The sequence below is a fragment of the Numenius arquata genome, chromosome 14, assembly GCF_964106895.1.
Source record: "Numenius arquata chromosome 14, bNumArq3.hap1.1, whole genome shotgun sequence".
Taxonomy (NCBI): Eukaryota; Metazoa; Chordata; class Aves; order Charadriiformes; family Scolopacidae; genus Numenius; species Numenius arquata.
Window position 1 is genome coordinate 13,352,904 of NC_133589.1, and position 24,868 is coordinate 13,377,771.

At 44.5% G+C, this 24,868-nt stretch overlaps 1 protein-coding gene across 1 annotated transcript; it reads left to right on the forward strand.

The window, feature by feature from the left end:
- Window positions 1-6,715: 6,715 nt before the first annotated feature.
- Window positions 6,716-24,233, forward strand: CARHSP1 (calcium regulated heat stable protein 1). Its single transcript, XM_074158231.1, has 3 exons — window positions 6,716-6,902; window positions 9,863-9,985; window positions 22,465-24,233. Exons 1-3 carry the CDS (start codon window positions 6,730-6,732, stop codon window positions 22,625-22,627), a joined length of 459 nt encoding a protein of 152 aa, XP_074014332.1. The 5' UTR covers window positions 6,716-6,729; the 3' UTR covers window positions 22,628-24,233.
- The last annotated feature ends 635 nt before the right edge of the window (window positions 24,234-24,868 follow it).

Below are 24,868 nucleotides of genomic sequence, written 5' to 3' on the forward strand. Positions count from 1 at the left end.
AAAGAGCTCTTGGAGTGGGGCTTTGGGAGCTGGCGTATGTGCTCCTGCTCCTGGCAGTGCGGGTGTTGCTGGCAGTGATTTTGCGAGCAGCTGGGCAGTGCTGCAACACAGTGTCACTGCTGCTGCAGAAACAAGCGGGTTTGTAGACTGACAGTTCACGCAGAAAGCAGTTGGCAGAGTGAAAGCAAGGCAAGATGCTGGACATCACACCCCAGGCTAGTGCTGGCTCAGCATCATGATCTCGCTAGTCCAGGAGTGATGATTCACGATCTGCCTGTGGCTGTGCCTTGGGCTGGCTCAGGTATGGTCCATTACCTGCCCCAGCAGCATTAGGATGGGGGTAACAACTTGCCCCCACCATGGTGGCTCCTGCCTGGCCCCACTATGTTGATTGGTGAGAAGCTGCTGAGTCCTGCTCAGGTGCAGGCAATGCAAGGGCTGGCTCCCAGACTTACTTCAAGCGTGACACTCTCTGACCTGAGGATTTGCATGAGCAAGGAAACAAAGCTGTACGCACAATCTTTAACTTATTGTGGGCTTACATTTCAGGTAAGGTCACATCTCCAGCATACAGTGTGACTTGGTGCTGGAGATGCCTGTGCTATATGTGCACAGGAACTTAAGTCACTGGGCAACACTTGCACCTGATTAGCATGCACTGATTATCACCATCGTCTTCAACCATCATCTTCATCCTTGCTTGGGAAGAGCTTCCGGAGGAGGATGCTGAGACCTGTTGTTACTTCTTCAGGCTCACCATGAGCTGGGGAGCGTTTTCACCTCTTTTAATCTGCTCTTCAAACAAAAGGAGTTAGATAGAGATTTTGTAAGCAGGCTGGAGTCTTGGACTGGTGCTATAAGAGAGCATGCGGGGAGCTGTGCTGGCCTCAGGACAGCTCTGTGCCCTTCCCAGCTCGGTGTCTGCTGCCCAGCATTGTCCCAAGGAAGTGACCTTACTGCTGGGTGCTGTTGTGCTCTGCTCCCACTGAAATACTTTTTGACAAGATGTAGGATGAAAAATGGTCCGTATAACCATAAGTCAGTTGAAACATGTACCTGATCTAACTATCCACTCTGTTGCTTAATCTAAATGCATTTTTAAGTGCATCTGGCAGTTTACATGAACAGTGGAAAATACAGGACTGTAAGAAGTCCTCATCTTTATCAATATACTTTATAGGCTACTGCTGACTTGGTTCCCCTCTGGTCCCTTTCGTGGTCCCTGCTGTGCAGGGCTGGTTTGTGCTGCGGAGGCAGCACTGCTTTCAGACACGGCAGCGGCTCACCAGAGGAGCAGAAGGGCACCACAGTGTTTGGGGAAAAGGTGTTTGCTGCTGAGACTGCTTGGAAACAGCTGTTGCTGCTTAAACTCAACCCTGTTTTAATCCAAATTAATTTGTATGCACAGACAAGCAATAGGAATTTTCCTTGTTGTATTTAGGCTTTTATTGGACATGGGGACGGTTGGGCAATGTCCTGGTGTCCATTAACTGCCAAATCACTATAGTACGTGGGCACTCCCCTGCGGCCTCTAGCAGCGTAATGTTTATACCGTAATGCTTTGTGTTGACACGTCACAGGCATGTTGCAACTCCTCTGAGTTTCAGTGTCTATTGAAATACCAATATTAATTGTGGAAAGTTAGTCATGCAAAGTAAGCTGGAAGGGGAAGCTTTTTGAACCAGCTGTTTTGTAATTGCGTGTGTTTTGTAAGTGCTTCACTCTGTGACGCAGGAGGATGCTGTGATGCTCTGTGGCGCTGGGATCCTTGCGTGCACCGGGACCCAAGTGCCATAAAGTGCTTTGGAAAGAAACTGCAGGTGGGAGCAGTTCTGTGGCCTTGTGCTCAGGGTGAGTGGGTGCTCGGGTGCCTCAGAGACATGCCAGGGAGCTGCTTTAGAAGACCTGAGGGCACCCTGGGGAGCCAAACACCCCCAATTCCTCTCCTTCATCAGGGCAAGGTAATGTGGAGAGCAGAGGGTCCCAGTGCCTTCACTCTTTCAGTAGATGAGAGCAAGAGGTGTACTGTTGGGAAAGGGCACTCTGGAACAGAATCAGTCTCTCTAGTTCTCACCGTGTGCTATTGTGCTGTGTTTTTCTCTCGCTGAGAAGAGCTTGTAGCTGTCAGCAGAAGATCAGGCAAAGCTCAGGGGTTTATCTGTGAGGCTTCCTTAGAGAAGGAAAGAAATGCAGCTGTGTAGTATACATTTCAAAACCAGGACAGTTAAAAGTGAGTCACTTAAAAAGAGTTCTTGACATTGTTTCTAAATCCAAGGAAAGACCAGAAAACAAACAAATTTTCAGATGTCCACATTCCTCTTAGAGGTTGAAATGAGAGAGCTAACTCGCACCAAAACCCAGCTGAAAGTGGCTGCTCTTCAGGTACAGAAACCTTGCTCTGTCTTTGAGGAAAAGCCTGGTTTTCCAGACACGCATAACCAGTACTGTCCTATTTGCAGACCATCCTGGTACCTTCTGAAAGCAGCTCCTCCAGCCAGTGTCATTTCCAGGCTGAAGAGGCTAGAGCAAGCTGTTTCTCTGTGCAGGAGCACTGAAGCTCGCAGAGCAACGTTACCTGGGTATGAGGTCTGTGCCCACTGGAGGTGTTGCAATGTCTGTTGTGTGGAAAAGAAACTGTTTATAGACAGAGATTTCCTGGAGTCTGTCACCCTGCCCTAGCCGTTTTGACATTTTTTTCCAGGCATTTCCTTTAGTTAAAAGTGAGACTAGATTTCCATGGTAGTGTTGTGCTGGTCAGAATATATAACTTCCCCAAAACTGCTGTTTTTAGGGTATTTTGGGGTAGACTTAAAGAAGATCAGAAAAAGAATATATTGAAATATAGAGAAATTATAGTGTCCCTTGCATACCCCCAACGTTAATTACTTCAATAGTTGGTTTTTTTTCTGATAGTATTTTATGGAGAATTTCAGCTTGTATTGCACTTTGTGCTTTGTAGGTCACCTATTACAGATGACACTTTGGGGTCCCTTTGTGTACACATTGGCCAGTTGAAAAAAGTATAGTTGAAAAACCCCACATATATTTTTGCTTTGAAATGTTAAGTTAGTCTATTGTTTCCATGATGCTTCTGTGATTTATTTTATTTATATTTTGGTGCATACCTACAGTCTAAAAAAAATACTAAAAAGATCATATTGGTGAAAGATAAGTGGTGCATGTGGAAATAAGGGCAGATTTAAGGGTAAGGTGGCACATGGTTGTAGTTTCCTAAAGAGCCTGAAAATATTACCACCTTGCATTACATTACAGTCATTCTGTAAATACCTGAAGGCAAACATTTTGCTGGCTCAGGCAGAAGAGAGATACTGTCTGTGTTGTCCCTCATCTCTGTCGCAGCTGGAATCTCACACTGCTGGGATTTTTGTAGTTACGAGGTGCTGCTATAAAGTACTGGCTGCCTTCACAAGGCACAGCAAGAGGGATGCTCGTGGGGAGCTTGGGCAGGGTGCTCTGTTAGCGCTGCCTGGGGTTCATATGATGTCCTGGGAAAATGGAGAGTGGTGCCTGGACTGGAGGGACATGGGAAAACTAATGGAAACAGGGTGGGAGGTGGTGCGCTGGTGAGACATGTAAGAAAGTAGGTTTGTTCAGCTGGTCACAAAGAGGGGAAGGTATTCGTGGCTGTTGAGGGAGGACTGGTAGGGTGATTCTTGATTTGCAGAGGGTTGGTTCAGATCCTAGGAAAACATCTGAAAATCATCTTTGGAGGCTGCCAGTAACTGCATTTGGAAGGCAAAACTTGTGTGGAGAGGCAGGCTGGGAGAGCTGGGCCTGTGGGGTTTCAGTTTGGGTGTTTGCTGTAGGCTCCCTGCGCAAACACCACCCAACCTCAATGTGCCTCCAGTTGCGTGTCCAAGTGGGGACACTGTTTCTGCTCCTTCAAGAGTCCTGCCAGTGGAAATGAGTTAATCCCCGTATGAACAACATCAGGACAGTGGCCACACCAGAACAAACTGAAATCGCTAAACTCCACCTTTGTCCTCAAAAAGGTTCAGATGAAGTGATCGTCTGCGCTGAGCAAGCTGAGCACAGGTTGGCAGGAGGCAGGAGCTGCTGCTGTCCCACTGTATACAGTGCATGCGGTAAAACTTGGTAATTCAATGTCCAGTCCTTCTCATTGCATCCGATTTTTACAATTGTCAGAGAAGCCCGAGAGGCAAACAGATGTGCTGGTGCGCTTGCATATGCAGTGACACAACATCCATGCCCATAGAGAGTGTTGCTGAGCAGTAGTGTAGCCACAGGCTTCCTATTGCTGCTTGTTTGCATCCCCTCCTCTTCGGAGCGGTACTCGCTCACTGCTGTGGGTGTGAAGTCGAGCGTAGCTGCTCCTGGCAGCCTCCAGCTGTGTGCTTTTGTGTATCAGCTCTCACCGAGCTCTGATCACAATTTAGGACTTGTGTAATAGAAATTTTGAGAGTCGAGGCCATTCATCTACTTTGGCCGTGGGCAGAGAACAAAAAGGGTATTTGTACGCTGCAATGGCACTGAAAGTTCCACATCACTTTTTTATTTCATGTTTACAGAGTTGAGGGCACAAAAATAACATAAATGAGAACAATATCATATGTTAGCACACTTCTAACTCCATTTAGCCTTCTTAGTAAATATTTTTGTGGTTCATCTATGTTTTAAAGAAAGGAGGGAGAATTCTCTTGCCTCTCTACCCTTGTTTGAGGAAGGGGATGGGCAGTACTTTGTGGCTGGCTATAGTGCATTGCTGGTGTTGGATGAATAGGCTCTGCATTTTGCTTGTCACCTGACAAGCTGGTTTATATTTAGATCAGGAGAGAAAGCGTGCGATTCTGAAAGCTGTGTTTGCACTTGTGCAAAGGCCAGACCGTGTGTGCTGAGTTATCAGAATGAGGTTTTAATTGTTTGCTCTTTTTTTTCCCGTGACTTACTAGAGTTATAACCCTGCTATGTCAAGCATGCATTCCTTGAAAGCAAGGCACCCAAAGGAGAGGTCTTTTGAAACCTGAGGAGACTTCCTCAGTACCAGCCAGTACTAGCAGCTCTCTTCGGAGGAAGAGGAAGTTTGGAATATCTCATCCCTTTGGTGTTGTCATCTCGGTCTCAGCTGAACCATGCCATGACACTGGGCAGGATATTAGCTCGTGAGTGACAAATGCCATCCATAATTGAAATGCTACCTGTAGAGCTGTGGTTTTGTTTCCAGCTGAGCTCTTGCTCTTGAGAACAGTATGGAAAGCTCAAGCTGGTACACAAGGTAGCATGACTATCCACTTCTACCTTCTCAGCACCCTGAGCAATCAAACACAAAAGCCTTTGTTCCCCGGTGACTTCATTCTTAAGAGGCCTTTTTAATTTTAGTCCTTAGTTTCAGGAACAAATAATGGGAATTTGTCATTGACAAGAAGACTGCATCTCTCAAATGTCATGTGAAGGATCCACTCCATAATTCATGGGCTGGGGAGTGTGGGTGTCAAAAGGAGGGTGTGTAATGGAGATGAGAGATTTCAGTTCAATGAAACTATTGGCCTTAAAGGCAGCTTTTCCTGCCTTCCTGATATTTTCTTGACCCGTATCGCCACACTTTTTGCTAACTCATCCAGATATTCAGATATTTTTAGATTTTCTTAAGTAAGAGTGTGGTGGGTTATTGGTTATTTTTGTACAGCTTATTCCCCATCTACTGTGGACGGGGACTTGCACAGTAATACCAGAGCAGTGCTGATTGATTTCTCTTCTTTCTGCCACTGCTGCACCTGTAAGCCATGAATTCCTGTATGCAGAAGTGCTGCTGTTTCTTGTCTGTCCTTCTCTTTCCATGGACGCTGTGAGTTTTACTTGTTGTGTGATGAGACGTGTATTGCTGTTGGTGTGCTGAGAAAGGGACCTTCTCCCTCCTCTGCTGGAGGACGTGAATAAGAGCAAATCTGACACGGGCTGCTGGAGGTCTGAATGCAAATATGGACTATTGGCTTCCTCGTTATTGGAAGAATGTGGCAGACTCAGACCTACCAAAGGGGATTGCTGGGTCTGCCATATCTCTGCAGTCTGGAGGGGTCACCTCCTTGTGGTCAGCCACTGCCTCCTGGCTCCCTCTGTGTTCCTGTCCTTGGCAGAGAAAAAAATGACTCTGTCTGAGGTGAATTAAGGAGCACTCATATGATTTTCTTCTTGCAGTAAAGCTGAAGATGTTACGAGCTCTGACAGAGCTGTGCTAATAGCTGAGCAGCAGCAATGAAGCATCGGTGATTGCCCAGTGAAGCTAACCTCCAGCAGTGGAGGTGCAGCCTTTATTTCAGCATTTCTTTTTCTAGTGTTTCTTTCTTGTAACGTGTGTTTGTGTGCAGATGCAGGAGGCTCCTCTGTGCTGTCAACGGTCAAACCCTATCTGTCTGGGGTGTTGGGACTGAGCTCTGCTTCAGTAGCCATTGCCCGTGAGTGAGGAAGGAGTAAGAAAATACGTGTTAGTTGTGGAGTAACCTTTTTTCAGTGGAACTTCCTAGTACAGCTTACAAAAGCTGTGAGATTTAAAAATAAATAAACTTTAAAAAAACGAACTTACTGACACAGAGCAGGAGCTTTTGGTGCAACTGTGTCCACATGTACGTCTGCAGGAAGTGAGTCATATTCTTACAAAATCATCAGCTGAAGAGTTTGTGACTTTTGTGACAATTCCCATTTTGGGCTAAGTCAGATCTCTTCCTCCCTCTAGGTTTTTCTCAGGCATCAGGAATGTCTTCTGAGCCCACTTCGTCTGCTTCGCAGCAGTCCCCCACCTCTCCATCCTCACCCAGTTCTCTCCATCTGCCTGAAAACCGCAGGGCGAGAGATCGCTCCCCGTCGCCCATGAGAGGGTACCTCATCCCCAGTCCGCTGCCCACCCGACGGACCAGAACCTTTTCAGCGTGAGTACTGGGAAACCTGCGTTTCATAGACACAACCAAACGATTGCCTTTGGGCAGAATGATTGGCCCCCTGCCGAGGTGAAAGGAATCAGGGGGGATGGTTATATCTGGAAGATGCTTTAGTATTTTACTGTTATCTTGTCTCAAATAAATTCTGGTGCCACTAGACTTTCATTCCAAATTGCCTGTAGTTTTTCAATGCTCTGTTTGCGTAAAGGATGTTCAAAGTCTTTTCTACTCTTTAAGACCAGAGCTTTACAGGTAGGGGAAAATTCACTGAGATTTTTCAAGACAGAGTTTCTTGTCTGAAGCTTTGGTTTGCTTCAGACACTGGGTTGTGGCTGTTGGCACCAGTTCCTGTGGCGTTTCTTCATCAGCTCCACCTTCTTCTTTGGCATGACCTCTCTTCTCACCGTGCCTGAAGCACTGGACCAACCTCACTGGGGATTTTAGTTCTTTCGCTCCTGACAATCTGTGCTACCATCAACCAGGTCACATTTTAAGGATGGTCCATGACCCTGTCACTTTTCAGAGGGCTTGTTTCCTTTTCCTATTCAGCTTTCATGTCTCCATCTTAAGATTGCTCAAATCAACCTGTAAAAGAATATGTTGGTTTTCAAGGCATGAACCCCGATCTCTTTGATTCTCTAACATTATATCAGGTTTTCCATAAAATGAGGTGAGGTTTGTTGTTATTTCTAGTTATTTGAGGTAGTGATCCTACAGCAGAGCTGCCTTTCCTGTGGTGCTGTGCAGGCTCCTGGGAGCCCCCCGCCCAAAGGGGACTCTTCCCCAGCACAGCAGAAGAGGATGGTGTAGCAAGGTTTGGCCATTATAAAAAATTCCCAGTGCCTGTGATGGGTCTCCCGGTGAGGTGCTGAGCTGCAGAAGGCAGTGTGGGCTTCTTTGTTAATCTCAGTGGCCTTTGAATCAGGCCCTGAGAGTATGACATGAAGCTGTGGTCACTCCATTGCACTCCTGCTTCTGTCTTGCAACTACTTCTGTGTAAGGAAGGTCTGGCGATGCCAAGCAAAACACTGTGGCAGTAAGATCTCAGACCCACAGCTGGCCTATTTTGTGCTGTTTAATCTAGTTGTCATGCTTTTTTCTCTTTGCTTCTTGCAGTGTTACCAATCTCTCTTCTTCAAGAGTTATCCATGCAGATTTAAATAACATCAATCTCAATGATGCTTCATATTATTGCTTTATTCAAAATGAGGCGAAAAAGAACAGCAGCAGCAGAAGAAAAATTTATATGTTGTCAGTTCCAAAAGCCTTCAAATGCCCTAAACTTTGTAATGGAAGTAGATTGTTAAAAGGAACATAATTGACTTGATAATTGGGATTGCCCTTGAAATGCATTTGCAAGCTAGCTTGCCTCAGTGCTGTGTTAATAATGAACTCTTTGTAATTCTTCTCAGCTGTTAATCCTAGTCTGGTTCTTAGAAAACTAAAGAATTTGTTATTCCCTTCCACAGTCCTTTAATCATTAATTAGTGTAGGAAACTTGCTGTATTTTTTTGCCCTAAAAATCAAAACAGCTCTAAATTTTTATTATTTTTTTAGTGGTCTCTTTAAACAGGAGGAGCTCTAGGTGAGCTCTCACCCCACAGTTGTAAGGAGAAGAAGAATCTGACAGGCAGTGCCTTATTTTTCCGTAGGATTATTTAATTTTGATTCATTGCAAGTGTGGAGCCTTATCCCCCACAGTCCTTTATCTCCTTGAAAGATGCAGATGAACTTTAATGGCTTATTTAGGGCAGTGAGTGCTTTTCTGTGTAACAAGCACTTGTGGGGTTAGGTGTGTCAACAGCTTTATAGAGCTGGAAATTAATTGATTTAATGAAGATTTCTTCTTTCTTTAACACTTTCAACTGTATTTCTCTATTGTTAGTTTGACTTACAGAGCAGAGCTGTTACCATGTATTTAGTGGTTTTATTTAGACTTCAGTAAACTTCAAATATTTGGGAAAGTGATGTAAAAATTGCCATGATGCACGTAACCAAGCGGCAACACAATCACTTACTGAGTTTGAAGAATCACACCAAAATCCTTTTCTAACACAGAGGAAACCTACTGGGTAGTCGTGGCATGAGACCTGATCTAATAACTCCTCTGTGTAAACCCCGTGAGACGTCTAAAACAGTTGGCTTCATTAATGAAAGTATTTGAGTGAGTTTGGATCCCTGGAGATTCAACGCAGCATATTTAGCAGGGAAAAGGACTCTGTCACACAGTTTTCAGGATGGGTCATAGTTCATGCAAGTTCTTTTTTTGATGGTGGTAAGTCATCCTAAAGTTTTACCTTCAAATCTGTCTAGTTTTAAAATACAGGTCCCATGAGAGTGAAGGAGGAGATCACTCTTGAGTCTTGGTGTTGTGCATACCAGTTAGGCTTCGTGGCCTGCTGGAATTATTTGAAGGTGAAATATTAACTTCACTGGATCCTAGTCTGGCAGGATAATGACAGATGTGCATGCAGAAAGGGTGTGTGTATATGTATATACATACATGTGGACACATTTATATATGTCTTTATGCGCTGCATTCTCTCAATACTACATGCACTGTACTGTTAAATTTGTGAAAGTGCATACAAGACCTAGGTGCACGTAGGTACTCTCGAACTCATGAAAGGTGTGAGATGCTTACATTTAGTATAGTGTCCAAAAGAAAATCCGGCAGGGTGATAGAGCAGATGGATTCAAGATGGCAACTGATGGATCATAATGCTAGCAAATATCTTCATCACCTTTATCTCCCTTATGAAAGGCTACAGGCAAAACACATGCAGTGTATAAGACTGAGTATTAAGCAGTTGCTAGGGAGGAGTATGCTTGCTGGGAGTGAGTATTCGGACCATTGTGCCCATTTGTGTAGTGTGCTCTGGCTGACACAGCTGGAAGCTGTCCCATCCATGCTCAGCAATGAACCTCTCTGTTTGGACTTTCTTTTGCAGAACTGTGAGAGCATCGGAGGGTCCCATCTACAAAGGCGTCTGTAAATGCTTCTGCCGCTCCAAAGGCCATGGCTTCATTACCCCCGCAGATGGAGGGCCTGACATCTTTGTACACATCTCTGAGTAAGTCATCTGGGTGGCTGAGGAAGGCTGGAGCTTTGGTTTGCCTTAATTACTGAATGCTTTTGACATTTCAGATACAAGAATGGTTTATAATCTGTCCCTCTTACCTCAGCAAAGAGGTGTTATGCAGATGTTACTGGCAGCTATAGATTATACTGTTCTTTTCCTGTATTACTATAAATCTGTTGAGTTAAAAACTAGAAGATGATCCTGACAAATCTCTTAGAATAAGCTGTGCGATTTCACCCAGACCCAGAAACTTGCATTTACCTGAAGCAAATCATCTATACAGTATCCAGTTTTAATTTAACAATTTATAACACTGAAAATTCGCTACTTTTACTTTGCACTGCTTGTACCATTATTAAACTAAAGGTTAATGACCTTTACTGTTAAGAAAAGTCACATTTTATTACTTCCTTGAATTTATCTAGCTTTAGTTTCAAACAGTTTATAGCTAAAGCTTTCTCTGTTCAAGGGTCCATTAGTACCTGTACTTTTTTGCCTTGACCACACTGAGAACCATCATCTCTGAATCTACCTTTTGATAAACTAAACAGATTAAGCTCTTCAGGTCCTTCACTGAGAATTTTTTCTCCAGTCTAAAACAGTCTTTTCAGTCTCTTTTCTAAATGTGCTGTAGAATTTAAATATAATTTTAAAACAATATACTGTACTCGTACTTTCAGTATAATGAGAGAAAATCTCGTCCAGACTCCTGCTATTTTTCTCTTTCTGTACGTGCCATAATCTCATCAGCCCTCTTGTCCCTAGTCTTTTGCTGAGTTGCTTATCTGCCCTAACCTCAGCATCCTTTGCAGTGTCAGAGTTTGGTGCAGTCCCACACAGTCTGGCATCCCTGACAGCAGTGTTTACATTCCTTGTTCCTAGGTGTAAGACTTCATATTTGGTTGCACGGCAGCACATCTTACTTGATGTGCCTGCTAAGAGATCCAGATCACGCTCCGTGACTGCACTGTCTTTGTTATTTATTGCTTGGTTAATCTGCAAGGTTTAATAGGCAATTTTCTATTCGCTTCTACATTGAAATGTTGACCAGCACTGGGGCTGAAACTGATCTCTGAGAGTGTGTATTAAGATTGCTTAATGTTTATTCTCCAATAAACTCTCTTAGATCCATCACCAGTTTTTAGTCTAGATATTATTTACAGTGTTGCAGCTGTATAATCCTTATTTGTTGTTTGGAGTGGTTATCCAGCCATAAGTCAACAAAAGCCTTACCAAAGTTATTCACATTGCCCCAGCTATCTTTCCTGCTTGTGAGTGCAGCACGTGTCCTCGGAGGAGGAGCATGTTGGCTGCCTTCCAGTTTTCTGAAATGTTACTGCGTGATGGACCTTGGCAAGCCAGAGCTTTTTAGGACTCGTGGGTACAAATGGGCTGAGTGGTCTGACTTGTGTGTTCAACCCAAGGAAATGTTATTTAATATCTTCTTTTTCTTTCATCTAATACAAACGCACAATTTCTCCTTATTTCCTTAATAACTTAAAAATAACATTTCTTATATCACAATTTAAAAATTTTACTGTGAACATCTAGTTTGACCTATACAGTTACTGATTAGCAAGGGTTTAGTTAAAACAGCCCTCTCACAGAAACATGAATTCTCAGCCCTCCTAATGAATTCTTTTTAAAGAACTGTCTATTTTCAGTCCTGTTTTTTTCTTCTACATTTTCTCTTCCAATTAGTTTGGTAAAATTTTCTTCAGTTACTGAAATTAACCTTTTTAAAACCCTAGAGAGAACTTCTTGATTGGGGCTGCCCTTTCTTTGCCTATACAAAATAGGAACTAATATTTTAGGTGTTCTCCAGTTCCTGTCCTATGGCCCAACACATCTTTCTCCCTGGGCCCAAATCCCAGTACTTGATTCTGGGTACACTAACTGCTCCTGCCCTCCATCCCCCTCCACTCAGCTGTAATTCTTAGAAATTCCAGTGATGTTTTTCTGTTTAGCTGTTTAAGAGTCCCATATGTCTCCTCTACTGAAATCCTCTATGACGTTTTGAGAAACAGTTTTTGTCTGCTGTGATTTTGGTGGTCTTTGTGAGGGGTCCCCTCTCGTGGGCTGTGCGAGTTGGTGTATCAATCCCGTATGCCTTCAAAATGCTTTGACTGTGAGCCATCAATGAGCTGTATTTCAGTAATTGTGCCCTGAATGCGGTGTGCCAGCCTCCCCTTTCTTCCACTCACATAAAAACACTATTGAACAAGTCACCAAGGTTGTAAAAGTTCATGGGCAACCATAGTTCTTGGTGTATTTTCAGCATGTTTGTTTTGCTGACACATGTCCAGTTCTCTGCTTGCTCTCGCCCTCATCCAGCCATGCCCTCAGACCACCCCTGTGTGGGAAAGCTGGAGCAGGTAAAGGACTAGAGGGGGAGAGCCACCACATGGGCAGTGGGTGACAGGCTCTGTCCCACTCGGGTACAACCTTCAGCCTGAGCTCCAGCTTCCCATCTCTCAACTTTGTGCCCTGCTCTTGGGCCAGGCTGCCTCTCTGTTTTTGGTTACTTTATTTCAGTGTGATGCTCGCGCGGGTGGGGAACTGCTGCTGAATGCTGCAGCCTTTCTCCGGTACGGCAGCTCGCAAGAGTTCACTGTAGGTGAGAAGATTGGAGGGGACCTCTTCTACCCCATCCTCTGCTGGAAGGCGCTTGTGCCTTTCTGGCAGATGCTTTAACCAATGCACTCTTAACAATTCGAGTGCTGGAGTTCCACTGCCTCCCTGGGCAATCTCTTCCTGTAATTAACAGACCTGACTCTTAATTGTTTCTGATATTTAACTGACATCTCCCTTGGTTTCTATATGGCCCTTCAGTCCTCCTTCCATCTCCAGAGCAGGTACATTGTGCCTTTCCTCCTTAAGCCTGTCATTTATGTGTTCAAAGACGGTTTTCCTTGCTCTTTCAGAAATGTTTTAGCAAGGTTAGTTCATACGAATGTTGTAGGACTGAAGGGTGTGCTTTATGCAACTTTTCTAGGGTCAATTCTGCTCCTTTGAAGCCAAGAGGATTTTTTTCCTATTGAACCAGGACTGGGCCACTGTTTTAAATGCTTCTTTTGTAGGTGCTGTATCAGAACTTAAATTCAAAAATAGCTGGTGTTTCTGCCTCAACCTGTTAGGAAAAAGTGTTATTATTGAAGTGCTGAAGGTTTCAGCACATTGTGTTCTTTAATTACTCAGAGTGTATGTGAATTGTTGGAAACAGCTTTTAGTGCTAGAGGGTGATGGTATCACTGTCTTAATTCTGATGCAAGGCAGCATTGGAAAGACGAATTAATAATCCCTTTCAGTTTATTTCACAGTGAATTAGAAACATTGCTCTTTATTAATCAGAACTGCTTATTGCAGCAGCATTCTGTAACCATCACTGTGGCTCGGGGAACTCCAGTGACTCTGATTTGTGTAGTGTGAGTTTTGAGATACTGCATGTTTATCACACGAGTCTTTTCTACCTGTTTTACTCAGTTAAACCTGAATGTGAGAGGGACAGCAATCTGTTCACTGTCTCAGCACAGTATAGGCATTTACTGAGTGTGTTTGAAAGGAAAGAGGATTGTTTCTCCTGAATCAGTTCTGCCTGAAAGTTAGGATTTCAGGAATGTGGATAAAATGTTATGCCAGTTTGGATTTGGCAATATAGACTGTTCCCCTGTGTTCATCACTAAGCTGTGATGATTAGTGAAGGTTTTGAGCATTGGGACCAGCTGCCTATCTTGCAGATTAATAAGATTTTAAACATAAAAATTTAATTTGGGGAATTAAATTTTTTCTTCCGTAAGCTTTGGGGAGCTGTAAGGTTAGACTTCAGTGAATATGTCTTCTGTAAAATGGGATGTCCGATTCCCATAGCTTTCCATTTATTTTTGTAAGATAATAACACTTGCATGGCGTTTCCGTTTCCATAAGTGAACATTAGCCTAAAAATAAGGTCAAACATACGTCGCGTTCAAGAGCTTATTCACTTGGCATAACCAAAAGCTTAAATTTCAGTATCTGTGCAAAAGTTTAAGGTGAATGTGGGCACGTGGACATGTTTTATGAGTGGAACTTGCAGCAAAGCTGCATTACTGTGAAGCTGCACTTGTCAGGTGTGGGTAGATACAAGGGTATCTGGGTACAAGAAATGCCAGATTGAAATACAGGTTTTAAAGGTGTTTTTTGTCTGTGGCTTTATCTGTTCTAACGAGTGGTTCTGAAGACTGCGGAGAAGATTTGGTTTGGGTTTTGATAACACTTGTGTGGAGCCAGTTCTCCTTTTTAACTGATTAGGTAAAAATGTAGAAAACTGTACAATTAACCAGGGCAGCCTGGAGTTCTCTGGAAATGCTGACACTGGTAGGTGGTAGCATCTCCTTTTGAGCTGTCCTCCTGTGGCAAGTACAGACATGGTGGCAGCTCTGGTGACAGTCACTGCAGGCAGCGGAAGCTTCCTGGCACCTTCCTTGGGTAGGTCTGTGGGCACAGCATCTGCGGCTGAAGCCCTGTACCACAACTGCAACCTTGTCGGCACTGAGACAGGCAGGTTGGAGCCAGCTCGTGCACACCGTCCTGAGTGGCTGTTCCTGCCTGCGGACGTGTGGCGAGAAAGCTGTCACACCCCTGCCACCCAACCACAGGGTCACTGCTGCCTTCCACAGTGCACACAGCAAGTCCTGCCTGCTTGTATCTATTGGAAACACTTCTCAAGTTGGCACGAGCAATTGTTCTAGGAAAGCATTATGGCTGGCTGAATGTTGTGAGATTTTGTTTTTCTCAGTTTAATACTTCGCCCTTCTCCGGAAGAGAAGACAAAACGTGCTTATTAGTATTGAGCATAAAACCCTGGCTGGTAAGCATGGGGATGGAGGAGTTGCTGAGATTCTAATTCCAGATAATGTCTCTGGAAAGCTGGAAGCAAAGGCAAATTCATTTGCCTGGGGTGAAATTTTTAAAAAGCCTTTAATTGCATTTTTAATAGTAATGTGTACTGTTAATGCTTTCATTTCCACCAGGCTGTATCATGATCCACTGCCACTAAATTGGTGGTGTTATTGTAGCATCAGTGCTGAGAACTGTATCCTCCTCTATATCTTACCTCCTCTGCTGCTGTTCCACAGTGGGCTAGCTCTCGCAAACACCAGCTGGTGTGGTTGTTCCTGAAATGTAACAGCTCTGGTGGCTTCAGTTTCACTGTTCTGCCACTCTTCCTGTAGATGTGGCATGTTTAGGGACAGCAGACAGGGAGTTCCTGCAGTGCTGCCTGTTGAGGTCCCCCTGGATTGCTGCCTGTACAGGATCATATCTGCTCGCCTTCCAAGGGGTGTCCTGAGGGCACAGGCTGGGGGTATGGGGCGAGGTGGGGTGTGTAATGGCAGATCAAGTGATGTGCTTAAAACACCGCATAAGAATCCCACTTCTCTGGTTTCCCGGTGTATTTGGGAGGTGGCACATGATGGATACTCTCCAGGGCTTTTGCATTTGATTGGGATTTGGCCTGAAGCCTGTGTAGCTGCAAGGGCAAGGCAAGGAGGTGGTTCACCAGAGAGCAGTGACGAATGAATGACCACACTCTTCTTTTTTTGATGATTTTATTTTGCAAAAGCAGCTGATTTAACGGAACAGAAAAACCCTGTGCAGTGCTTGTGGGTTTTCTGCAGTTTGCTAGTACTTGGCTCTGAAGGGAAAAATGCTGCATTGCAGAGAGGCCTTCAGGCTGTCCTTCAGGCTGGATTCCTGACCCCGTGCTTAATGACGGCTTTGGAGAATTGATGTTATACTTCCCCCGGGATGTTGACACACAGTACCCTTGGGTCCCTGGAGAGACTCTTGTTTTGCTTGTGCATTGTGTTGTGATCTCAGGAGATTATGCTCACAGTGCCTGTAACTCGGGAGTATTGAACAGAACAGAAGTGGTCTCTCAGTGGGCTCCCAGGTGTGGATATGGTCCCATTCTGCTGCTGCATCTCAGTTTCTGGCTGTGCTGGAGATGTACTGTCAGGCCGCATCTTCTGTGGGGAGGAACCCAGCTGCATCCCTGCTGCTTTGAGGAGCTGGCTTTGAGCTTCTCATGTCCGTGGAGAGATCATCTTTTCATGCTCCTTTCTTTCCTCTGATTTTCTGCCAGATCACTGTTTAATGCAAAGCATTAATGCCACATGTCTTCTTCTGGCTCTTCTGTGACTCTGTTCTTCTGGTGGAGTGTAACAATGTATGGGTTGGAAATTAACTGATAATTACAAACAACCTGAGAACTGAATCTGAGCTGAGAAAACGAACCTTCCTGGACTCTCTGCCTTTTCTGTGAACCAGCAGCAAAACAGTTTCTGCTGGCTGCAACCGACAGCTGGCAAGAAAATCTGAGCTTTCTGATTTCCTCCAAAATACTTAAAACACTTGATGACTTGCCTCCTTTGGGCTGCACAACTTCCTTCCTGATGTACTGCCTTTCTGGTGCCTTGCTGCATCTGTTGAAGTGTCTGAAATAGGTAGATTATCTGAGACGGGTAGGAGAAGCAGCAGAATACCAGATCTTACTTGAGAGGGGTTTGGAAATGAACAGAACATGGGCTGCTTTTTCCTAAGGGTTCCCACACCCCCCGACTTGGCTCAGAAAACTCACATGTTGCACTGGTGCATGCAGGAGAGCCAGTTTGCTGTGGTCGTGCTTGTAGCAAAACCTCCCTAGAAGTCCCACCTAAATGATATAAACTGTAATAGGTAAAAGCCAAGACTTATACTGTACCTTCAAGCCAGGCAGTGGGCATTGAAGAAGTCTGTGGCCACCCGAGCATGGAGGGTCTTTGTGGTTAGTGAGCACAGAACATAACCTGCACTGGGCTTTGGTTTCCAGATGCAAACAGTAGGTATTATTGTGATAGGATCAAAGTTGGTTGCTTGCAGGAACAAGTGTGTTCTGTATCTCTGACTGAGTCCATGTAGGCATCCTTGGAAAGCTCTGCCTCTTGTGATCACCAGTTTCTTCCTCATGGTGCACGGTGTGCTGCCTGGTGTTGAACTGGCTGCTGAAAGTAGATATAGAGCCATAACTGTCCCTGAACAAGGATTCAAAATCCGTGACTAGAGATCTCAGTAGAGAACTGGGCAAGAGGATGATGCATCCGCTGTACTGGGAGGGAAGTGCAGCTTCTGTCCTAGACAAGGCAACTCATGGGAATATCCCTCTGCAATGGTATAGAGAGCAGGGCAATCATGTAGCAGAGACCTTGGATACTAACAGCTGTGATTCTTCAGTGGTTGGACCTCTTCCACACTTTTCTGTCCCGGATCCGAGTGTAACTGGTGGGTGAGAGGCAGCTCTGCTTCTGCTTTGCCTGCCAGATGGCTCGATAAGGTCATCGCTGGCTTTGCTAACTAATGCTGGAGCTGTCAGCTTACCCTGGGACTGCATGGGAGGGCGTTCAGGATGAGTAACTCATGATAGTTCATTACTCTGTCATGTTCTGCTGTTTAGTAAACATGTGGGTTTCCTGCGAGGTGTGTTGAGGTGTTAAATGAGCTTTGAGAAGCCCACAAGATAACACAGCCCATTGATCCATGGGGAGCGGCTGCGTGGTGTGATCCATGGCAGGCTTCTTGTCCAGCAAGGCTCTGAATTCACTGAAAACTCTTGTTCAAAAATGTTTCCATGTGACTTAGTCTTTGTCCCAAGAGGTTTAACTAGAGCCCTGGAATATGAATAGCAGCTGTGAGAAGGAAGAACTAGAACATTCCTTATTTAGGTAATTTCCTAATAACCTCCCAGTTCCCTAAAAATAGTGCAGGATAAAATGCTCCACCAGACTGGCGCTGGGCTGGGAAATGGGAGTTGCTGGATAATCTAAAACTCAGTCTATTGTGTCTCACTCTGACACTAATGTCAGGAAAGCGTTTCCTATTTTTAGCTTAATTTGTTGAAGTGTCTTAAGGATCCTGGATACATAGATATCCATTATTTTGAATAGGACATGCATACCAGTCTCCTAAATAGCAGTGAAAAGCTCCACCTTCCTCTAGATCAGCATTTAATATATAGTTAGGGTAAAAGTGAAAAATACAGATCTAAAAATATTTAATTAATATATAACATCAAAAAAGCCCATGTTTAACTTCCTCTATGAAATTATCCAGGTAACTTATTCAGCCTGTTTTAGGCTGAATCCGTTCCAAGGTCTCTGTTTACCTTCTCTGATCTTTTCCAGTTCATTTCCCTCCCAGCGCTTAAGGGAATTGCTTCCTGATGGAGGATCTTGCCACAGCTTTGTGTAGGGCTATGCCTCCAGTGCCATATCATCTCATCCCCTGTCAAGTGCCATTGTATTGTTCTTTCTTGACACCACCAGAAGTACTGCACGGTCTGGATGTTGTTTGTTCCCACTTCTAAGCATCAAGTATCGATAACAATGCTGGAGTGAGTCTGCATCTACGCCAGAAGCAGCGCTCAGTGGGCAAGCACTGTGCGGGGAACACTGTTCACAAACCGGTTTACTCAGGCTGCCAGCAAAGACCTTTGTCCTCTCACTTTTCACGTGCACTGGGGGCAATGAGTTACTAGTCTCGTATTCAGTAGGCACCAAGTGTAGCTGATAATCAGAATGCTGCAGGAAAGAAAAGAATAGCTGATCTGTGGGAGAAAAGTTTAAAGGCCAAAAGCAGAAAATAAAATTTGAGCTGTTTGTGTGGCCACAACCTTTTTACACAGCTGTGCAAAGGACAAGCCAGGTCTTGATGAGGTGTCACCTCAACAAGCAAGGAAAGAAATAAGACAAACTAGGAAATGAGAAGAAGCCATGTTGGGTTTGCATGAGGTTTTACCATGAGCTTCAGTCTCTTGGATTGTCAGTTTGGGTAAGGAAAGAAACCAAGAAAGGATCTGATGCTGTCATCATAATGCTTGCTCCTGTAAGAAGTGTTTTCTGGGGGAGAACAATGTACCTTTCTGGGTAATGCGTAGGGCTAATGTGATCTGTTTAGAAGAAGGACCAGGAGCAATTAACCTCAAGATTCAAGCGTGAGAAATTTGGGTCAGCAAATGTGGTTTGTTTTTTGTTCTTATCCCAAATCCAAAACTCAGCCCCACACCAGCTGCTAGTAAGAAAGTCAACCCCATCCCAGCTGAAACCATGACAGGCATACCATTTCCATGCATGTACTGATTCACTGTTCTTAATTTCTTAATTGGTATATATTCATGTTTTGTTTTTAAACCAAACTTAGCCCAACAAAACCCTCATCATTTTATCATTGAAGCTGTACTTCTTCCTCACTTGAATTTGAAGATTCAACTAGTATCTAATTTGTCTCTGTTTTTCAGGAGCTTAAAACACTGTCTTTGTGTATGGCACATCTTTGGTGCTTTAGGAGGTGGTGTGAATCCACTTTCCTTCTACATTAACCATACTTACTGATATCTTTTGCAGATTTCAAGTGTTTATTTCACTAACTGCATCTCATCCTGTTTTACGGGAGCTTTTAAAGAACATGTCAGGTTCCTGTTCATTAAAAAAAACCTTGCAGCCAAACATGAGATCCCTTCCTGGGCAGGGCATCCGTTTTATTTGATGTCTGCGAAGTGGTGACTCTGAGCTCCCCACTCGCTGTGCGTATTCATCCTCTGTGCAGGAATCAAAGGCAATACCTGGGGCTGTGGAGTGGGCGTCTGTAATGCTCAAACAACAAGAAATCTAGAGCTTCGGTTGTCAGGGATGGGGAACCTGGGCATGGGATCGTGCAGGTATATTATATAGCTCCAGCCCCACGTAACAGCTCTGCCTGCGCTCCCTGGAACACTGTCCGCAGCTGGTCCCACTGCTCGAGGCCACGTGAAGAAACATGTTTCATTACAACTTGTTCCAGTGGCTCAGCTGTACTTGAGTCAGTGTAGGCTTTCCGCTTCAGCTCATGTTGTCTACGTTCATTACATCTGAGCTGGGAAGTATTTCTGCTCACTGTGTTTTGCTAGTCCCGTGTTACTTTGTACAGATAAAATGCCTGTGCTGGATTGCCTTCACTGAAAGATGGGACCTTGCTCAGGTGGGACTGACACCCTGCATGCGTTGTGTTGCTACTGCTCATGGCAATGTGGTTTTAACTCAATAGCAACAATTTTTTTGGCATCAAGGGATCATTCAAGAGATTCAAGTGGGAAAGATGATGCTTTTTTATATGGCATTCCTATTTTCACTTGTGTTTTGACCCTGTCTTGTGTCTCTTTTTGGGGCTTCGTGTCCAGTTGTCAGGCTCCGCGACAGTGCAAGTAGCACCTTCTCATCCTTGCTTGAAATCTGTTGTTTCAAAGTCAGGGTAAGCTGCAGGGAATTTGGTGGCAAATTACTTTGGCATTGAAAAATGTGAACTAGTCTGCCCCTGAAAGGACTGTAAGTATTGGGTGTGCAACTCCTTTACACCTGAAGAAATCTTAGACCTGTTAGGAATGGGGGAGGTGGGCTGTGAATTAAGGCAGTCACTGAAGAACAGCCACAGCAGGAGTCTGGTTGTGGGAGCTCGGACATCGTCTGCCCAGTGTGGTACAGAGCTGGGCTGACAGGTTGGCCTGGAGACTTTGGAGGTAAATAAAGGTCAGTGGGGTCAGGCTGCGTGGGGAGGAAGGGGCTGTTAGGTCTAATGAAGGAGGTTTTATCTTGACTTTTCTGTAAATATTTTTTCTGCCTTCCATTTACTGCCTTTTTCCCAGGCACTGCTCTGGAGAGTTCAGCTTATGATATGCCTTCTTGGGTCCGATTCCTGCAGTCACAGGCAGCCCTGGAGTAGGGGCTGAGCCCAGAGATATACAGTCTGACAGACATGTGGTTCAAGCCACAGGCCTTGGGAATGCCTTTAACTCCTCGTAGTAGGTCTTTGATCCGTATTTAGATACAGGAGCATTTTCAATATCATGTTGATACAGTCAGTTACCAAACAATGACTTTTCTTCTGAATTTCCCATGGGAGAAGTTCTAATGTCTGGGTCAGTGTTAGCTTCCCCTGTACATGCCTGCTCACCCCGTCCCCAGCTCCCGGAGCAGCAGTTCCTGTGCATGAGCCAGGGGAGGAGCAGAAGCTGAGGCAGCCCCTCAAGGGGAAGGGTGGGCAAGAGGCAGTGCAGGAGATGAAGCTGAAGCAGTTTTGCAAAACTGGGGAGAGAGGCAAAGTCTGATGTGAAGTTACAACTGGCAGTAAGTGACAGTATATTTACCTCCTATCAGTTCTGCCAGTCTTTCCTGCAATAGAAAAGCTGTAATAATAACGGGTCACAAGATGAGAGTGGATTCGGAGGGCACTGCTAAAATCTTAGGTCCCTGCTATAACAGAAGTTTTCTGGGGTAAAATTCCTGGGTGGTGTGAGTATGCTCCCCGTGTGCTCTCAGTGAAGGCAAATAAACTCAGTGGTGTTTATCTGTTCACAAATACAAATGCTGTTAAGAAATACTGAAGAAACAAGAAGACATCTAGAGCCTGGGTTGTCAGAGAAGGGGAGCCTGGGCAAGGCATCATGTAGGTATATTTAAAGAAAGGTGAAGTAGCATCCTTTCTACTGTCAGAGATGCAGGTTGGAAGGCATCTCTGCCTGTCTCTGTTGGAGCATGCTGGGACTTTTATTAAAAAGCTCTCATCCTGAACACAGTGGTAGAAGCGAGGAAAGCTGTTACCCTTTGCAGTTCTCTGTTTCATCAGTACATAGCTCTGGACAGAAGGTGACAGCCCTTCTGCCATTTCCCACTGTTTCCAGGTAAGGACTCGTGTGCAGTTACAAATGCATGGTGTGAGTCCTCCAGCATCCCACACTGTCGCACTGCTATAGGCGATGAAGGAGTGGGAGACTCTTGGAAATCTCCCAAAATACTGGGTGCTGGAGGAGAGTTTCTGAGCTGTAACACATCAGGATCACAGAACTCTCTTTGTTCACAGCAAGTAATTTTGAAGTATTCCACACTCTGTCTTAAGCTCTTTTTTTTCATACCTCAGATGAACTGTGGTATGGTGGATTAAAATAAAGGTAAAATCAGTGACTGACATGATACAATCCTTTAAAATAAAAAAAAAGGGGGGAAAAAGGCTTCAGACGTGTGAGAGGAGGGAAAAAAAAAAGAGCAACTTCCTATAGTTTAAAAAAACCAACCCCCAAACAAAGTGCCAAACAGTGTCAGCCCTGCCCTCTAGTGCTGCCGGCGAGTAAGCGATTCACAGGAACGTTTTCCAAGGCTGTGCTTAGCTGGTTATTTTTCAAGGCATATTAGAGTGTGGGGTTTTTGGTGTTTGTTTGTGTAGGGTGCTGGTGGTGTTTATAGTGTTTTCACGGGGTTTTGCTGCAAGACAACCAAAATCAACCTCAAGCTTTGATGAATGATGGACTTCTATAAAAAAAACAGAAGCATCTTGAGCACCTAAGATAATCATTATGATAAAAATTTAAATAAGCTGCAGTAGAGTAAGAGTATTTATGTGATTTATGATTAACTGAAGTTTCCCCTCCACAGTATCGAAGGCGAGTACGTTCCCGTGGCAGGCGACGAGGTCACCTACAAGATGTGCACCATCCCACCGAAGAATGAGAAGCTTCAGGCGGTGGAGGTGGTGATTACCCATCTAGCTCCTGGAACCAAGCACGAGACCTGGTCAGGGCACGTCATCAGCTCTTGAGGTGTCCCGGAGGGAGCGCGGCCGCTGCCTGCATGGTCACTGCTCAACAACTGGCTGCAGGGGACCTGTCCTAAGAATATTTTACGTATTGTGCGGGAGGAAATATTGCATTGTCAATAAAGCAGAAGTAGGCCAAAATTACCATTTTTACAGCTGGCCTCAAAAAAACAAAAAAAAAAAAAGGCAATTCAGATGCTAATGAAAAAAATCTATCATAATGTGTTTACAACAAACATATTTTTAAAGAGCCCTATTTTGTGTGCTTGGTGGAAGGGGGAGGTTTGGTTTTTCTTTTATCTTGTAAACTGATTCCAGGAGATGCCCAGGGGAACCGGGGAGAGGTTTGAAGGAGAGCTCTTCCAGCACAGATGGCCGTAGCAGAGGCACCAGGACACCGAGGCCCTGGAGGTGTGTGAGCACCAGGTTCCCTTTAGCTGCCTTTCTGTAAGGGTCGGGCTACACTTACTGCTGGTAATGGGGCCTGAGTGCCTTGGCTTGAGAGGGAGAGGTGTTCATTGCTGCCATTTGCTTTCCTCGTGAAAGGAAGTTCACAAACAGAGCAGCTGCCGCAGGGTGGAAAATATCCATCTGGTGGTTACGCTCCAATAGCCAGGGCTGGGTGCCCTTCACGTGCATGATTGGCAAACGGCACGTCTGCATATGTCTGGGACAGTGTGGTTTTAGAGCTTGGATTGTTTGTGAATTTACTTAGGTGCCTTGATGGTTGATTAACAGATTTTATAGGCCAGTATTAACAAAAAACACAAACAAACAAAAAAAAAACCAAACCGAAATTTAAAAAATTTGCTTCAAGGTAAATGGTAGAAAGCTGTAGAATAGTGGATACTTCATAGTGTCTGAATTTAGACAAAGCTGATGATAACCTTCTTGACTGCGTGTAGTTGAATGTCTGCTGCGGTATTTCACTGGGCAGGCAGAATAACTCTGCTTCTGAAGAGCAAGTTACACGCTGTTCAGGTGACCGTGTATAAAGTACCGTGTGAGTTAGTTAATAGGCTCAGCTGTCTTGGGCGAGTAGATTCCACAGCTGTTTCCCTGGAAAACTTGCTTGGTAGGATGTGATATGGTCACCCATACTCTGACTCTTCCTGCAAGACTTCGTGTAGTTGTAGTGCAACTATAAATTCGTTCTGTTCTGTTTGTCTACCACATCTTTTTTCAAATGAAGTATTTGTCTCTATTATGTTCTTAACAGTGGATTTTTAATGACTTTGCAAATAAAAAAAAAGCTGGCACAATACTCTTCTGTTAGTTGTGTGGAACAGCGTGACTTCAGTTGCCTCTCTGCAGCTTTAACAACAGGCACTTGCTGCCATGAAATGTCTTAAGGCTCTTTTGCAGCAATGTGTTCCAGGTGTGACCCGGGGAGCACAGAGGTCAGTAGCTGCTGCGATGGCTTGTTTTGCCTCAGCTGTACCTGTATTACACCGTAGTGTATGATAGTGAGCAGTCTGTAGTGGGGTCTTGGGGTTTTGTTTGAGTTTTTTTATTAACCGTAAGACAGTAGTTGTGGTTTTAACACTGTCCAGCTTGTTTGAGTATCACGCTGCTTCCTTTACAATAAACATGACCATTATAGTGCTTTAACATATGTCTTCAGTCTGCTCTCTGTGCAAGTGGTGTTGAAGATGATTAGCAGCAAAGAATGCAGGTGCCTGCACGTGCACATGTGTATGATGATACATAAGTGTTTTAAAAAGCATTGTAGTATCAACTGTTTGGCATTACCAGAACAATTAGGGAATAATTTAGCAAGTTTTCTAGCTGCTTAATACGTTTGTGTATAATATATACTACTACTTCTGTAAATACATTGATTTTCATTATATAATTCATTTTTTTCAGCTCATGCTATAGAAAGTAAGATAGAAGTGAGGGAGTAGGCACTGTGGGCTGCTTTACTTTCTGCTTTTTCTCCCCTCAGCGAGACAGAATGTTTGCTTCTCATCTGTTGGCATGAGAGGCAGAAGACAGACCTTAGCTATCAGCAGCGGCTGTGCAAGGCTGACTAGCGAGCTTTTGAGAGCTGAACATATGCAAACACGTGCACACAGATGACCGTATTTGAGGCTGAAAACAAATCTGGGCTGGGTCCTGCACAGGATGTTTTGCATAGGTAACGTTCTGCAAATACAGGAAACACCCATGCAGTAAAGCAACCAAATAATCAGTTACATCACATATCTGTACACAAAGCAGCAGCTGTGAACATCTGGCCGT

Excerpts from the sequence above, each read along its gene's own strand:
- CARHSP1 (XM_074158231.1), top strand. The coding sequence starts at position 6,730 with ATGTCTTCTGAGCCCACTTCGTCTGCTTCGCAGCAGTCCCCCACCTCT. Across the intron at positions 6,903-9,862 it reads CGGACCAGAACCTTTTCAGC|AACTGTGAGAGCATCGGAGG; the intron begins GTGAGTACTGGG and ends TTTCTTTTGCAG. Across the intron at positions 9,986-22,464 it reads ATCTTTGTACACATCTCTGA|TATCGAAGGCGAGTACGTTC; the intron begins GTAAGTCATCTG and ends TCCCCTCCACAG.